At 55.2% G+C, this 16,798-nt stretch overlaps 6 protein-coding genes across 6 annotated transcripts; 2 read left to right on the top strand and 4 right to left on the bottom strand.

The window, feature by feature from the left end:
* Nucleotides 1–1,223: 1,223 nt before the first annotated feature.
* Nucleotides 1,224–2,576, bottom strand: PG986_007416 (uncharacterized protein; the record flags this gene model as incomplete). Its single annotated transcript, XM_066843638.1, has 1 exon — nucleotides 1,224–2,576. The coding sequence occupies one exon, from the start codon at nucleotides 2,574–2,576 to the stop codon at nucleotides 1,224–1,226; it is 1,353 nt and encodes a 450-aa protein (XP_066699750.1).
* A 640-nt stretch (nucleotides 2,577–3,216) lies between these two features.
* On the top strand, nucleotides 3,217–4,155 carry PG986_007417 (SYF2 splicing factor-domain-containing protein; the record flags this gene model as incomplete). The annotated part of the gene is made up of 1 exon (XM_066843639.1): nucleotides 3,217–4,155. The coding sequence occupies one exon, from the start codon at nucleotides 3,217–3,219 to the stop codon at nucleotides 4,153–4,155; it is 939 nt and encodes a 312-aa protein (XP_066699751.1).
* A 222-nt stretch (nucleotides 4,156–4,377) lies between these two features.
* On the bottom strand, nucleotides 4,378–5,359 carry PG986_007418 (NAD dependent epimerase/dehydratase family protein; the record flags this gene model as incomplete). The annotated part of the gene is given in 3 exon segments (XM_066843640.1): nucleotides 4,378–4,867; nucleotides 4,885–5,151; nucleotides 5,292–5,359. 3 exon segments carry the CDS (start codon nucleotides 5,357–5,359, stop codon nucleotides 4,378–4,380), a joined length of 825 nt encoding a protein of 274 aa, XP_066699752.1.
* Nucleotides 5,360–5,998: 639 nt separating this feature from the next.
* Nucleotides 5,999–6,817, top strand: PG986_007419 (histone acetyltransferase subunit; the record flags this gene model as incomplete). Its single annotated transcript, XM_066843641.1, has 1 exon — nucleotides 5,999–6,817. The coding sequence occupies one exon, from the start codon at nucleotides 5,999–6,001 to the stop codon at nucleotides 6,815–6,817; it is 819 nt and encodes a 272-aa protein (XP_066699753.1).
* Nucleotides 6,818–8,142: 1,325 nt separating this feature from the next.
* Nucleotides 8,143–10,840, bottom strand: PG986_007420 (Serine/threonine-protein kinase; the record flags this gene model as incomplete). The annotated part of the gene is made up of 3 exons (XM_066843642.1): nucleotides 8,143–8,552; nucleotides 8,609–8,708; nucleotides 8,765–10,840. 3 exons carry the CDS (start codon nucleotides 10,838–10,840, stop codon nucleotides 8,143–8,145), a joined length of 2,586 nt encoding a protein of 861 aa, XP_066699754.1.
* Nucleotides 10,841–14,596: 3,756 nt separating this feature from the next.
* PG986_007421 (glycyl-tRNA synthetase) lies at nucleotides 14,597–16,646 on the bottom strand (the record flags this gene model as incomplete). Its single annotated transcript, XM_066843643.1, has 2 exons — nucleotides 14,597–14,994; nucleotides 15,041–16,646. 2 exons carry the CDS (start codon nucleotides 16,644–16,646, stop codon nucleotides 14,597–14,599), a joined length of 2,004 nt encoding a protein of 667 aa, XP_066699755.1.
* Between the last annotated feature and the right edge of the window lie 152 nt (nucleotides 16,647–16,798).

Genomic DNA, 16,798 nt, shown 5'->3' on the forward strand with positions numbered 1-16,798 from the left:
GAGGCGCAAAATTCTCTCCGAACTTGCGACGAATGAAGATCTCTGGGACACGATGTCAAAGGCCACGCCCACGCCACACAGCATGCCAGCTACTTGGGCCGCTAGAGATCGGCGCCTCTGTGCGGCACATCCGGCACATCCAACACGCCGTATTCGATGCTGGGTTGCGGCCGCGCTGATTGGGAAGGGGACAGCCGTGCAGCTGCCCGACTCTTGCTTCACTCTGCTAGCAACATTGGCCTAGCAGCAAAGGTCATAGCGGGCATGAAAGGACCTGCTCGTATGTGGAAATAGAGGCACCCAGCCGCAACTATTGGGTGACAGCACGTAGTACGGGGAATGCAAGAAACCTGTAGAACTACTGGTAAGCTGCAGTAGTCCGTCGCATCCCGACAAATCACACCTTGGGCATTATCGGAATCCACAAAATCTCCATCTTTGCAGACGCATAAGGTTGTACGTTGAAAGTGAGCATGGGAGTTGGGGCTATCTGACGACACGACTTAACGTGCTTACTGTATGCGACAATGTCTTAGATGCCGTGCTTGTATTTTGCTTCTTATGTAGGGCTGAGATGTGCCCATTATTATTCCGACTCAAACGCACGGTCTCGGAGGGAAATATCCGCAGAAGCAATATACCCCTTTGCTTCTCTTATAAGATGTCCACCGTTGTACCGAGTTTGGTTAGGGTTCGATTCATGCATCTGAATATCGATCGATTTCCTGGTATCAGATATGAGACTATTGGTCAGGGATAGGCTCGATTCCTAATAGAACCCTTAATATCTCGGTTTGCCGCGTTTTCCTGGGTAGCAGTGTAAACTAGATCTTCCGATCACGGCAACAGGAACTTGTTTCCAACCAAAGCCTCCCGTCAACTTGACGCTGGTTCGTGTATGATTTTCATCAGATGTGACATGGCCTCTGAGGGACTGTGTAGGCGAAGAGCTTTCAGTATGTCTAAACGCAGTTGCCGAGTGTCCTCTTCTAGGCCTGGGTCTTCGTATAAAACGGAGGGTTCATCGTACGGACTTGCGTTCTCATGCAGCCCAGGAAACTTGATAATGCTTGCGCGTGGTGCCTTTGTTGGCCCGGTATTGATGGACGAGCTCATTATCGTTTGTAAGTCCAGCTTGCAGTCAGCCTCGTAATCGCCAGTAGCGTGCCGGAGTGTTTTTGGAGCGAATGCTATACGGCCACTTCTGACATTTCCTAGAGCTCTCAGAATGGCGGCCACGAACCAGTTGCTGGAACTTTCTGGAATGAAAGGGGCCTCCCCCGGGCTGACTTGTGAAGGATATGCCATATGGTACGGAAAGCTCCTAATTCAGCAAGCATATGGAGAAAGTGTCGGTGATGACGCAGTGGATCTTCTGGCCGGGTACGGATAGCTTTCTGGTATGACATCTCGAAGTCGTGACCATACAGGCTATGGCCAGTAAGTGTGGTATATGCCGCAACGCGTGATGCCTGGGTTGAGGAAACCCCAGGCTGGTCCTTCTCATGGCCGGGTTGCGAAGCGAGGAATAACAAAGCTCTCGAAAGAGCGGTGTCCACATAAGAAGCAACACTTTTGCTCCTCCAGCATCCGATTGCCGCAAAGTACATTTGCATCGCTGAGAAGGATCCGCAGGATGCTGCTATGCGCAAGCCCATGCCGGCAATATGGGGAGACGTCGGGAGCCTTTCGGATGCTAGTCTGATGGTCACATCATTGAGGAAGGCAAGGAGCTCCATCACTTCATTTGGAGGCACCTTGAGCTCCAGTCTTTGACAACGGTCCGCGATATTACGACTGTATGCCCCGACCAACTTGCAGCCCCCAGGTCTCGCCAGCAAAATTAGGACGACTCTTCTCAGTTCGGTCAAGTTTTTACACTTGCCAAGTTGGCGGAGCAAGAGCCCAACATTTACGTCGGCTGCAGCTTTGATGTGCTTTTTCTGCCGTTGCATGAGGTATGGTATGCCCCTGGCCGTGTCTTCTTGCGCATGCCGGGGAATTCCGTTCCAGCGATGAACGTTATGAACACTAACAGCCATTTCCTCGACTGTGGTGCTTGCTGTGCCATCGGTGCGCGATGAGTTCCCCTGCTGGACCCGCTGTTGTGAGCCTTCTTTCAATGATGGGCCCAGCAATGCGCAAGACATGATATCTAAATCAGACACATGCCACGGGATATATTCTTTGTCGCTTGCTTTCCGAACCATCTCGCTGTCTCGATGATATCGAGACTCGAACTCTTGAACACGTTTGGCTAGAGCTACCTGCTCATAGTTATGGGCTGTTCTCAAACGGTCGGGAACGCCATCAGTGTCGGGGTCGTATTTGCGAACTTGCTCGTTCCCTTCGGCGTCGAGGTCGAGGACAAGACCGGAGAGATCGTAAATCGGGTACGTAGTACGCATAGGCACCTGCTGAATCTTTCTAGGCCAGGGGCGTCGGCCTCTGTTCGAGATAGTCCGAGCGTTGACAGGCAAAGACTGAGACTTTGACAAAGCCCGCAATCGAGACCATAGCGAGTTCGAAGCTGACGGGGGCCCACAGGTGGGTAGTGGACGACTCAATCGTTGCATTTTCGAGACGGAGAAAAAGAAGGCTCCATCTGACATGAGATGGCATGCAGGGAAAGGATGCCCAAAGCCAAAGGGATTATTCTAGAGCCTGCATCGCGACAATTGACAGGAGCAGGAGGGATGATCCCCGATTGGCAGCTGTGGAGTCTGAGACAATAAGCGGGCGCGAAGCGGGCACTATGGGAAAGTTGGAGACCACTCTGCCGCTTTGCCCCCAGTTTCCCCAGACTATCTCGATTTTAGCCTCGGGAGGCGCGATCTGGTCGCGTGCTAGCATCTTGTCGGAGCAAAAGCAAGAACCAATGGCCATGCACGGGCGGAGCTGCCGGCCACTTGGTTTTTCCGGACAGCTGACCGCACCAAGTACCAGCCTCCCCCTCCCCACTTTCAGCCACGAGGCTGAGTTTGCCAGGTCCATGGGTACATTGCGTCCAAGTAAGGGTACATCGCGAAGTGTAACTGCCTTCAATCAATTGTTTTCTCCGACACGCCTGACATCACTCTTAATATAAACCAGCCCACGCCCGACTTTGTTGCCGTGCGTCAACCAAGCCTTACCACTCTCGAAGCCTGCAACCGTCTCCAGGCACCCGATCGCACAACTCAATCTTGATCTCCCAATCACTACACATCCTCCACGATGCCTCCTGCTAAGAAGAGAAAGACGGCAGCCGCCACTGCTGTCCCAGTAGAGGCAGAGGCAAATGCAAAGGCAACAACAAACCCTTCATCACAGTCGCCAGAACCAACATCGACGGAGAACAATAACGAGTCAGAACAGCCACAAACAACAGAAGCCGCGGCAGATGCGTCACAAACAAATACAGCGGCCACCGCCAACCAGGCCCAGGACCGCATGGCCCGTTTCCGTGCCCTGCAAGCCCGAGCCAAGCAGTCTTCGGACCACAACCTCGCCGAGGCCACCAAGGAGTCGCAGCGCCTCGCCTCGGACCCCTCGGCCCTCACGGCCATCCACCGGAAGCGGGACGTCGCGGCCCACAAGCTGCTCAAGGCCGAGACGGAGGAGGCGGGCGACGACTTCGAGCGCAAGCGGGCCTGGGACTGGACGGCCGAGGAGAGCGAGCGCTGGGACAAGCGCGTCAAGAAGAGGGCCGCCGCCCGCGACAACAACGCCTTCCAGGACTACCGCGGCGAGAGCAACAAGGTCTACAAGCGCCAGCTGCAGAACCTTGCCCCCGACATGGAGCGGTACGAGCGCGACAAGATGGCCGCCATCGAGAAGGCGGCCGCGTCGGGCGGCCTGGACATTGTCGAGACCGAGGACGGCGAGCTGATTGCCGTGGATAAGGACGGCAGCTTCTACTCCACCGCGGACTCGACAAACTTCATTGACAACAAACCCGAAAAGGCGGCCGTCGATCGTCTGGTGAACGACCTGAAGAAGGCCGAGGAGAACAGGCTGAAGAAGAGGAAGGAGCGTATGGCCGAGAACGGGGACGATGGCGATGTCACGTATATCAACGAGAAGAACAAGCAGTTCAACCAGAAGCTCAACCGCTTCTACAACAAGTACACGGCCGAGATCCGGGACAGTTTCGAGAGAGGCACAATGATCTAGGGGTTTGGGTTTAGCGTTTACTTAGGTATAGAGTTGGGGTGAATGGCTTTTCTTTTTATACCTTTCCGGCGTTTTGTACCGTATGGATACAAGAGGAGTAAGGCGTTGCGGCTATGTCTACAGTCTATGAGAGACGCATTTGAATAAATAATCACAGCAGGCTTCTCACACCAATGTCAAACCAAATACCATGCTTTTCCCCCACCGTCTGAGTGACTTTTCTTACAGCATGTTCTTCCTCCATGCTTTCTCCGCCAACTTCTCAATCTCGGGCACTTCGACGGGCCCCCGGACGGACTCGTCCTCGAGCGCCTCCACCACGGCCTCGGCGACGGTCTCGACCTTGAGGGGCTTCGTGCCGGCCGCGCCCATGAAGCCACCCAGAACGCCGCCGGTGACGGTGTTGAACATGGCGCCCACGCCCGTCATGGCGGCCATGCCCATGGTGATGGGCCGCGAGGGGTCGTACAGGAAGGGCGGGCGGACGAAGACGCCGCGCATGCGGGGGAAGCGGCTGGCGATGGTGTCCTCGGCCTCGCGCTTGGTGGTGATGTAGCGGGCGGGCAGGACGGGAGCGCCGGCGGCGGCGGAGATGTAGACGAAGGCGCTGGCCTTGGCGTGGTCGGCCTCCTGGGCGAGCGTGATGGCCGAGTCCCGGTTCATGTTCTCGTACGTGAGCTGCTGCTTCGTCTCGGGGGGCCGGATGTCCTCGCTCGTGCCCTCCTTGACGTTGCGGTCGATGGGGTTGGCCGGCCGCGGGCCCCCGAGAAAGCGCGCGACAGGCCCGAGATGGGCGACTCCTGGCCCGAGACGACGGCCTTGTAGTCGGCCTCGAGGAGGATGCCCATGCTGTGGATCACGTAGTCGGCGCCCTTGAGCAGCGAGACGTAGGTGGCGGGCCGCAGGATGTCGGCGCTCTCCCAGGTCACTTTATGGGCCCACACCGGCGGCGTAGCAGACGATGTGACGGCGTTCCATTTGGGCTCACCTGACCGACTGGATGCATATTACCGTTAGCATATGGAGTCCAGCATTTCACGATTATTGACAAGAGAGGGTAGGGTAGGGTAGGGTAGGGTAAGCTGGTGCTAGCTTGCCTTATAGATGTGACATTCCAGCCTCTGGCTACGGCGTACTTGCAGATCCGGGACCCAAGAAACCCGTTGCCGCCACAGACTATGATTCGCTTCGCAGCAGCTGACATGATGCAGAGAGAAAGCGGGATTTATACGATGCCTTTGGGCCGGCTTGAAGCGGCTCTAATGGAGATGGGAAGTATGTATGTAGGTAGATAGCTAGCTCCCTAGCGCGATCGCTTGTGAGAATGTTTGTTGGATGCATGCACAATAGCTTTCTTTCTTTCTTAGCCTTTCCAGAAGAGGATTTGGAGGAGACGGCCAATGCAATGTAGCCCGGGATATATAAGTCAGTAGTCGAGCACCTGTCTAATTTTCCAGACCAATTGTATCAATTGACTGCTTTCTGAAATCGTGAGGAATAGTCCAGTCGGAAAGTCATGTCATCATCATCACATGTACGAGGCTGAAAGTGCGTAAGCCGGTCCCATGGATCAATTGATGGAGCTACCTGCTTAGGTACATGTATCTATGTACATAGGCAGGTGGTCTCTAAGCAATTGATTGGCCAGTTTCAGTCGCTAACGTGCGCAGGCTCCATCGCAACACAAGCTTCTTTGCAGGGGTCTTTCGCTGGTGCCTGCATGAGGCTGAGGCCAAGGAGAGGGTCAATTGGCAATTCCTCCAGCATCATCCATCGTCTTCCGACCACACCCTTCTTACCCCTTCCTGGTAGGAGGAAGACAACAACATCAACAGCAGCAGACATGGCCCCCGTCAACGCCGGAAAGCGTGTCAAGGGCGTCCAGGTCTACCGGCCCTTCGTCTACGGCACGACGGCGAAGCCCTTCAACGACACCGACAACCCCCGACCCGCCGGCGTCCCGCTCGACCACACGCACTCGTGGCAGGTCTTTGTCAAGGGCGTCGAGGACACCGACATCTTCTACTGGCTGCGCCGCGTCCAGTTCAAGCTACACGAGTCCATCCCGAACCCCATGCGCAGCATCGACGCCGAGACCATCCAGAAGGACAACGCCGGCAAGCCCCCGGCCAAGCAGCAGCGCGCCTTCGTCGTCAACGAGACGGGCTGGGGCGAGTTCGAGATCACCATCAAGCTCTACTACTGCCTGCCCAGCGGCGAAAAGCCACAGACCCTCTACCACCACCTGCGCCTTCACCCCTACGGCCGCACCGACGACGAGAAAGAAGCCATGCGCACACAAGGCAATGGCGAGATCAAAGCCTGGATCTACGAGGAGCAGCTCTTCAACGAGCCCTTCGAGGAGTTCTACAAGCTCCTGACTTCCGGCGCCCGCGATAAGGGCAGCGGCACCGGCGGCAAGGGCAAGGGCAAGGGCAAATCCGTCGCGCCCCCGCAGGAAGGCGACGTCAAGGAGCGCAGCGCCATGATACCCCTCGCCAACCGGCCAGGGCAGCCCTTCAGCCGCGAGACGGAGCAGCTTGAGGTCAAGCGCCTCAAGGAGGCCGAGGAAAAGGTTGTCGAAATGGTGCGCGCCATGAACAAGGCCATCAAGGTCAAGGAGGAGGAGCTCGCGGCGCTGAAGGCGGCCAATGCCGGCTAGGAGGCCGGCAGCGGATCAGGTCCTATAAAGAATGCTACTGACTACAAGAGACTCACTGGCCATGATTTGCTGCCGCCGTCACTCAAGCGGCTCAGCGTTTCTACGAGACTGGGCAGGCCGTCATCATCATCACCACCATCATCCGGCACAGCCAACCAGTCCAACCTCGAGCGCAATCTGCAGGAATCCAAATGGATACAGCCTATCGGATCAAGGATTATAGCCTCTCCTGCTGGCAGTCGTGTGGTTCGACTAGTCGTTAGCGACAAGAGAAAGCTGGCCAAGTTCGAGAGCGACGATAGCGACAGCAGCCACGAGGATGAAGGCAAAGGCGAAGGCGAAGATGAAGAATGAGGCGTGGGAGAGGGCGGTTTGGAGGGCGGAGATTTTGTTTTGTGAAGTGGAAAGGGGCCTCAGAACGGGACTACTGCTAAGTAGTTATTGTTGATTTGCTTTGGCGTTCGGGGGAGGAAAGGTTCATCGCAGCTAGCGACACACGGTTTTTCTTTACTCAGCTCGGACATATTCAGGCCAGTGAGCGATGGAGTTGGCGGCGTCACGGATGCGGTCGGTTAATCAGTCGTGGACTGAAAGTCCACGTCGAAGAATAACAAACACATCTATCCACCTCATTTCAATACCCAGTGGATGTAGTAGATTCCACAGCGCTTTAACACCTGTCCGTAAACACCGGATGTCACTGGAAAGCCATGGATAAGCACCTCTGTTCAACAACCCACTATTCGATTCGTATGTATAATAGTCCAGCTCTGATGCGTACCGAGGCTACGGTAGGCGCCAGAGCCTTTTGTCTATGACTGAACATATAAGCCCTGCCAGTCAGGAACCGACATGCCGCGCATTATTAATTGATCAGGCTTCATGATCCGAAATGTGGCATCATCCAACCCAACCATCCAGACACCCAAGGGAGTCCAGTCTAGCTCCTTATATAGCCAAACAAATGATCCGCAGACCCGTCTATTTTGACCTGCCCTAGGAAGACTACTATGCGCCCCAAACCCTGCTAGGGAGTGGTCAGAACAATCGAGTGCCGCCGAGCTGCGAGAGAGGACTGGCCATATAACCTCTCTCTGAGCAGATCCGATTGTTGTGACCATCTTGCTTCCTTCGCGCGCAAATCGCCTTCATATAAAAAAGCATTATCATGTCCGCCAACGCCTTCGTATCAACAAGCTCTCGGGGAATATGCGGGACCCTAACAGCAAGATGCAAGCAAACCTAGGACAACAACGGCAGGCAAAAAGGGGGCTATACCGAGCCCCGGTCTAATATGGGAAATGGGGTATCGTTTTAATCGTCGCTTATTTGGCATGCTTGCGGAATGCAAGTAGCTCGGACAGGCTGCCTAGTGCGCAACCGTGCTTTAGGAAGTCGTGCTGCAGGAGTTCCTCAGCTGATGCGCGGCTCTTGACATCAACGCAGAGACAGACTGATAGGAACGCCTTGAGCTCCTTGCTGAGCTTCTCGGGCTTCTTGAGGCGCGGGGTGCCGTTCGTGGCAATCAAATACAGAGCCTTGAGGGGCTCTTCGTTAAGGTAAGGAGGCTCCGACTCGATCATCTCAATGGCCATAATACCCAATGACCAAATGTCGACCTTGGGGCCGTACTCCTTTTGCTTAACAACCTCGGGCGCCATCCAGTAAGGTGTGCCCACCATGGTTGCACGCTTCGACTTGGTTTCAGTAAGCTTGGCGCAGAAACCGAAATCAGCTGTAACACGTTAGTAAAAAGATACTGGGAACTGCCAGACAACGAAGGACACTGACTGATCTTGACATTGCCCCGAGCATCAAGAAGAACGTTGTCACTCTTGATATCACGGTGAATAATTTGCTGTCTGTGAAGATGGTCCAAGCCACGGCAGGTCTGTTGCAGTTACACATTAGCTTGGTCGCCTTGATGCCTCGTCTTGTTCTGCTTACCTCGAGACAGATGGTGGAGATCTGCTCCTCGCTAATAACGGGGTTGTTGTCAATAACATCAGTCAGAGCACCACCCTCCATGTACTCCATCACAACCCATAGCTCGGCATTGTTGTTGCGCAGGAAGGCGTCAAGGAAGTTGACAATGTTTCGGTGACGGCTATCCTTCATGACCATAATCTCGTTCACAATAAGCTCTTTGCGGGGCTGGTGGGCAAGATCCATCTGCTTAATGGCAACCTGGGCTCGAGGACCCTGAGCACGCAGGACGTCGCGTGCAACAGAAGAGACAGCCGTCTCCTTAACCTTGGCCACGTAAACGGAACCAGATGCACCTTGACCAATCTTCTTCTGCTTGGCATATGAAACGTTGGGATCATCCTTGGAAACGACTTCGATAAGCTTCTGCATGACCTCCTTCTCAGACATGGTGGACATCCGCACGTCCTGCTTGCGTTCAGTAGCAGGCGGCTTAGCTGTAAGAGCTGCTTCCGCAGCCTTGACGCTGTCGCTCTGCGACTGCTGCTGCTGTGGCTTGGCAGGAACGTTCAGCGGCTTCACAGGGGCAACAGGGCCGGGCAGCTTGGAAGAGCCCTGGCCTTGACCCTGGCCATTGGCACGGGCCTGTGGAGGAGACCCGTTCATGCCATTGGGGTAACGCTGCGCCGAAGGCTGGTCATTCCTTGGAGGCATCCGCTGCTGGCCTCCAGCCGGGTCGCGCAAAGACGACGAGCTTTGCTGCGAAGTAAGCGGCGGTCGCTGCCCAGATGTAGGCGCAGGAGGTGCAGGTCGCTGGGCGCGCAGAGCGCTGGGCTGAGCATTAGACGGCTTAGGTGCAGGAGGAGCAGCACGGCTGGGGTTGTAACGGTCAGAAGACGGACCGCCGTAACCGCCGCCAATCTCCTGTTGCGCCATAGGAACCTTGGTTTTGGGCAAGGAGGCATTGTATTCTTCCAACTCCCGTCGCTCCTGCTCCATTTCTCGTTGCCGTTGCTGTTCGAGCTGCTTTCTTCGCTGCTCTTCCCGCATGGCTTCCGTACTTTGATAGTTGGAGGACATGCTCTGCATCTGCTGCCGTTGCTGTGAAGTCTCCGTTTGGCTCGGTCGAGTCGCATTGGACATGGACTGATTTGGCGTCATCGGCGGGTAGTTGTTTCGCGGCGGCTGCTGTTGCTGCTGCTGCTGCTGCTGCTGCTGCTGCTGCGAAGGCGGCAGCGGTCGAGGCGGTGCCACTGAGTTGCCTCCGCCATACCCCATTTGCTGGGCGCCGGGAGGGGGCGTAGAATACTGTTGAGGGTTGTCCGCACGCTTGGTCAGATCAGAGTAGAAATCGAGAACCTCAAAGACGGCCTGCGGGTTTCTCTCGTAGTCCTCCTTGGTGATGGCCGACGAGTTCAGCAGCTTAGACCACTCCGGCGGCAACCCCACGAACTGACCCGTCTGTGGGTCAAATCCAACGTGTACCGCATGGGAGAAATTGGTCGGATTGCTCACACCGCCCATCGTTGGACATCGCCCGTACAACACATCGATCCAGTCGTAGAGATCGTCATCGCTCTTGGTCCGAATCTGCAGGGTTCGGATGGAATTCTCGTCATCTCCAGGACTGTTGGATTGGCCATTTGCATGTCTTTTGATCTCGAAAATGGTGCCTGCGGCCTCGACTCTTCCCACATTGACAACGTCCTTGAGAAAGAGGGTATACGATATTTTGCCGCCTTCGGTCTTGTGAAAATCCAGAGATTCCTTGCGCAGGATTAGGAACTTTTGCTTCCACGGTTGAATGAAGTTCCTGCTCTCTTTGACCGAAGCCCACCCCTCTTTGATGACCGCTACGCCCCCAAGGCCATCAGCGTTGTTGGATCTCTCACGAGCCAGAGGCAGGGAAATGGTCGAGCCAGTGTATGTTGATGTCGCTGAGCGCGGTACCGGCGAGATGGTCATACTGGACATGCTGCCCGGGAGGTTGGTGTTGGGCGTCAGATTGAGCCGCGGGCCCTGCCCTGGTGGTCGCGGGGCCGGGCCAGGGTTCATGAACTGACCCTGCGAGTACATGCTGCTGTTGTTTTGAGCCATGTTAGTCCTTAGCTGCCATTGATAGCAATGTTTATCGCTGTTACTCTAAAGGAGCATAGCCGAGAAGGGCTCAAAAGATAGGTTGGTAGATGGATAAGTGGTGAGTGACTGGGTTACGGAAGGCGGATGGCGGATATTGGGCGACCCTAGCGGGTAACAGACGAGGAGGAGTTGGGGGCCGAGATGGTGGGCTAGGAGGTGCAGGTGGTAGATAGGAGACAAAAACCCCGCCGCCACCATTCAGGGGGGTTAATGGGTTGGAATTAGGATGTTGCTTGCTACCTAAGCCGGCCAGCGCCAAGCGGAAAGTCCAAGCAACGACCAACTAGGGGAACGTACCTGTTTGGGGGGGGCTGCCATCCTGAACTATGTATCTTGAGACGGGGAATTCAAGAGCCAGGCAATTGCACGCAGACAGACCGATGGGTCGTCAGATGTCCAGGTTATGGCTAAATGCTTGTATCGTTCGCGATAGCCGTCGTAGGAACCTCGTCGGGTTTTGACAAGGAGAAAAGCCCCGGTTCACTGATCAAGCCGGCCAATGTTAGTTGCGATTGTTGTCAAACACGCGGAGGCGATCAGACTGGATCCAGAAGTGCTGGGCTGTCGAGGGGTCGAGAGCCTGTCTTACTTACCCAAGAATACCTATTCACGGCCGTGAAAGGAATGTGAGAGACCGCCGCTTTGATGGGTTGTGAATTGTAAAACGCAACAGGCAGGCATGGACCGTCAGTCGTAACAAAGAAAGAAAGCGCGGTATCTCCGAGCCGGCAATTGCGGTGGTGTTGCGACAAGCGACAAGTACAATGTTGTCGAGGCCGATCACAGCTGGTTCGTGGGTGGAATGGTGGCAGGCAGTCCTGATCAAAACCGCGAATTAATGTGTGGTGGCAGCGCCGAAAGCCTGACCTACATAAGTGCAGGTCGGTCGGGAGTGTTTGAGGCGAGGAACTAAGTGCTTCTTCACCGTGGGTGTCGTTTCGGAAGCCTCTGCTACTGCTGCAAGAGCAGTTGTGGTGTTGAGAGAGTTGTGTATCGGCTTTTCTTTTGTCCCTCGTCCCTTCACCACCGATTTTTTGTTTTCTGAACTGGGAAAGGGAAAAAGGGGTAGAATGGCAGGAGGGAGGAGGTTTGCTGTATCGTCGCCTTTTCCCGGGGCGATATTGCGGTCAGGTCAATCTCAATCCAATCAGGCTCTTCCAGAAAGGGCCAGTGATTTGGGCGAGTTGGGTGTGTCCCCAATGTTGCGTTGCAGCGGTGTCAGGGACGCAGGGTGTGTGTGGGAGGGATCGACTACATGTACTGTAGACTTGTAGACTGCAGGCGTGTACGTGCTAGCCCGAGCTGCTGCCACCAGGGTTTGTGACTAGCAGGATTGGGCGCCTCGACCGGTGATAAGGCAGGACGAGCAAGGGGGCCACTCGAGTGGCTCGTACAAGTCGGTCGTGTCAGATCAGATCAGGATCAATAAAATTGAACATGGAGCAGCAATATGATCAAATAAAAAAAGAAAGAGGTTGGCCGTCGGGACCCCTCAATCAGGAGCTGGAGGATAGAAGCCGTCCAGTCTCGTCTCCATGCAGAGGCCTCGTGGCATGTAATGATGATGGCCAACTTTCGACTTTCGATGCGGCCTGGGGCCTGGGGCCTGGGGCCTTGGGGGGGAAGGGGGGTTTGGGGGGCAGGCTGAGCGAGCAATACGATACAGCAGCTTACAGTGTATGTAACACCCTGAAAGCACGGAAGATCGTCCTTCCCTAAACTAGCAAGGCTGGATGGGGTCGTCTTGTCTCCTCCCCCTTGTCGGGTCTTCTTTTTTTTTCCTTCCGTTCCCCTCGCTGCCAAAGAGCGATCCTGGATATTTGATCGCTGTGCTAACAAAGTTGAAACAAAAGCAGTCCTTTTTGCCTGCTTTGTTACAGCAGATCCAAAGAGCTTGCATTCTGATGCACCGTCGCCCGGCCTCCCGCCAGAGCAAGAGGCCACAAAAGGCCACAAGAGGCCATCCGTGAGGTAGCATGTAGCGAGGGATTCATCAAGGCAATTACATGTAATTAATTCCACGCCCGTGTCCGATGCAACCATGCGCCCGCTGCCCTGGCCTGGGGCCTATAGTTGCAGCCACTATAGCTGTCAATCTTCCAAATACCAAGAAGCTCTTCATACATCGATAGGACTGTACAGTACTGTCCTGTGACATGACTTCTGTATTATCTTCGCTGCATCCCGAATTCCGGCGGTGCATCTAATCAGGCCTGACACCGGACGAAACGGGCAGCATGGCCTACGGCAGGGTCAGCTACTGTATGCTCGATCCGAGTCGGGAGTCGCCTGCAGGGGTATTGGCTGTACCGTATCCCTCTACCCAACGACGAATGGCATTGCGCTCCATCAAGTGTAATCGACGCAGGCAGGCTGCACGCCAATGAGGGAAGCCGGGTACCTCAGATAGACGTGACAGGGACAGGCTGCTTGGCGGCGCAATAACGTGCAGCTCTCGAAAACAAAGTACCACCTAACCTTCTGTGACTGCATCGATTCATTCGCCTGCTGCAATCCCTCAATTGATTGCCTTGCTTGTCCAAGTGTACCTACCTAATGCAGTATTGTGCCCCCGAAAGAGGGAGGCAAAGAAAGCCCAGGGAGGTCATGTGCAGCTTCGATTTGTTTCAATACGTCAGACCCGTACGATTGTTCTGAGGGCGTGCGGGCTCCTGAAGAAGGGGGCGTATGTCGCAAGACACTCGCTCGCCAGGGCCATGGACGAACAGGCTATTCTGCGCTCTTACTGGACGTGTATCTCAACATATGTATCATCATTTGCCCATGGCTACATCTTACTTTGGTGCGGGCGTCGGCGGGAGCTAACACTTCTGCCGCCCCCTCCATCTTTACCTAGTTTGTGTACCGGGTCTGACAGTGATCCATCTTCCAGGAGGTAGGCTCGTTTTCAAGGCGATACTGGTGGAGTGATCAAGCGCCTATGCCGCCGCCGCCGCCGCCGACAACACACTCGCATATTCATCTGTTTCAGTTGCGACCAAGCCTTATCACCATGCCGGAAACCCGGCTCTCACGGAAACGATCGGCGCGACCGCAATGTTCTTCCTCTGCAGACGCGCCATGAGAGAGCCCGCTGCTTGGGGAGGCCGCCCGGCTACCGTTGCTTGGTTGCCACTGAATTTAGCCATGCGATATGCCGTCTTTTGCCTCTATGTAGAAGCTGGGACCAATTCTGTTACATTCGACGGCCTGGCCTTGGAAATCCGGTGTAGATCGGCGTTGAAACACACTAGCTGGGGCAACCGTGCCTTTGGTTCTTCGTTTCCAATGGGCGGATCTGTCACAGAAGTCGCCCTCGCCCCTCGGTCCCAGCACGCCCCCTGGCTCGTAGGTCTAAAGGTCAGGGGGCACCCAGTGCATCATGGCAAGCCGCAAGCAGGCGGTCTTGTTGATTTACGACTCACGTGCCGTCAGACGCCATTACTCGTATCCTCAATTATCCCGCTTGCGATCACATACCAGAAATCCCTGGGCGCTTGAGGGGGAAGATCATTTGACCTCACGAGTCGCAACGGTGGCTGAAGCTCTCGTTTTCTAGAACAGTACCTCGTAATAAACACCAATGGGTGACAGATAATAAAATAAGTGAAACTACTTATGGGGATTCAGGGTACCAGCATCAGACTTGCCGGGTCCCTACTGATCTATTTTGATTTTACCTGCCAACAACTACTTGCGTCCAGGATGACGAACTTATTCGCGGATTGTCACCTCAACCTCCTGTCCCTCAAAGGCTGGGAGCTCGCTCTCGACATCCTGCCAAGACTTGCTGCCATCTACCATAGACTGGATTGCCTGAATAATCCGATCCTCGTCAGCACGGACTTGCTTCGTCGAGTCGCGATCTCGGAGCGTAACCGTCTGGTCCTTGACGGTCTGGAAGTCAATAGTGATGCCCAGCGGTGTGCCCAATTCGTCATTGCGGCTGTAGCGTTTGCCAATGGTCGCGGAAGAGTCATCGATACGACTGGAGATGCCTCTCTTGCGCAGCTTTTGCGACAGCTTGTAGCAAAACGGCGTGAACTGCTCGTTGCTTGAAAGGGGCACAATGAGAACCTTGGTTGGGGCAACTGTAGGGGGAAAGACAAGACCTGTGAATTGTTAGGTTTGAAGATGGTAGCATGTAAGGTAGGTAACTTACACCTCGGGCCTCATCGCCACCTTCGCTTCCTCGGCTCCAATAGCAGTGCTCCATCAGAGCATAGAGGATTCTGCCAATACCGAACGAAGGCTCAATAACGTTCGGAGTGAACTCGCGCGTGTTCTCCGTTCGCGTTCGCTTCTCGATGACAACGAGCTCCTTTGGTACGGCAACCTTTCCGTCGCCAACACCGGGAACATCTAGCGTCAGAGAGCCGGATTCCCCAAGCGCCTTCGAAAACTCCTCTCGCTGGGCTTGAGAAGTCTCCATCAGCGCAGCTTCTACCGTCTTGCCGTCTTTCTTGAAATGAGGACCGAACTTCTTCTTGTCGACATCCACTACCCACTCCTCGACCTTGACGGGCGCAGGCAACCGCTCGCGAACGATCAATGGCGCACCAGTCTTCTTCGCGTGGACACTGAGATCGTAGGCGCTGCGGTCAGCACAACCGACGCACTCGATCCAGCCGTAAGAAGTGAAGAGCTCGGCGTCCCAGCAGTCGGCGGCGTAATGGGCCATTTCGTTAGCCATGTGTTGCCTGAAGCGAATTTTAGACTGGTCAACACCAATCTTCTTGAGGAACAGGTGAATACGAGCAAGGAAGTAACCGAGCGTCTCGTTGTCCACGGTACCCTTGGCTACGGCCTCACCGATGGCCACTTTCTCGACGTTGGTCTTTCCCGAAAGCTGGGTCTCCCGGTTGAGCAGAACAAGCTCGACATCCTTGACCTCATCGAAGCGTGGGTGCTTCTTTCCACCTTGGGGATCAACAAAGTGTTCGATCTCAGCCATCAGGAACTCCCGCACGCGCAACAAGCCAGCTCGAGGGGAAATCTCGTTTCTGTAAGACCTGCCGACGGAGGCCGAAGCAAAGGGCATCTTGGCCTGGTTGAACTCCAGCAGTTTCGAAAAGTTCAGGAACTGGCCCTGGGCTGTCTCGGGTCGTAGATAACCAGGCAGGTTGCTGCTGGGACCAATGGAGGTTTGGAACATCAAGTTGAAGGCCACAGGGGGCGAAGGCTGCACACCAGTGGCCGGGTTCTTGAGATCGTGCTTCTTAATCAGCTCGCCCAGCTCCGCGCCATTGTAGTTGTCAATCTTGGCCAAGGTCTCTTCGTACTCCTGCACAACGGCATCATCGAGCTTGACGGCCTCGACGGCGCCCTTGTTCTTCCGCTTCTTCTTCTTGGGGTCCTCTTCTTTCTCTTCGACCTTCTGGCCACGTGCCTCCTTGTCACCCTTGAGGCGGCTCTCGAGGATCTCCTCGACGAAATGATCGGCTCGCAAGATCTCGCCATTCTTGGGGTCCTTGCACATCCAGTCTGCGAACTTGTCGACATGGCCACTGGTCTTCAGGACCTCGTGGGGAGTCAAGACGCTGCAGTCGATCTCGAGCATATCCTCTTCCAAGACGAAATGCTTCCTCCAGGCGTCGACGACGTTAGCCTGGAGACCACAACCAGGAGGGCCATAATCGTAGAGACCAGCGACACCGCCGTAGATTTCGAACGAAGGGGTGTAGAACATGCGCCGGCGCAGCATGGAGTCCAAGGCGGGGCGGTCGAGGGGCTGGCCCTTGAGGGTGGTGGCCGAAGTGGTCATGTTTGCGGGTGGTTTGGTATGAGCCTCCCGTATGAAATATCGATGGAGTGGTGTTGAGGCAGTGAAGCACCTCGGTTGGACTTGGGTGCGTGCAACAATTGGTCGCGGGAACTTTGTGGTTGGCCTGCCACTGAAGAATGGACTGTGAATGA

This window comes from Apiospora aurea (genome assembly GCF_038362705.1).
Source record: "Apiospora aurea strain CBS 24483 chromosome Unknown utg000005l_segment0_segment0, whole genome shotgun sequence".
In the NCBI taxonomy this organism is placed as follows: Eukaryota; Fungi; Ascomycota; class Sordariomycetes; order Amphisphaeriales; family Apiosporaceae; genus Apiospora; species Apiospora aurea.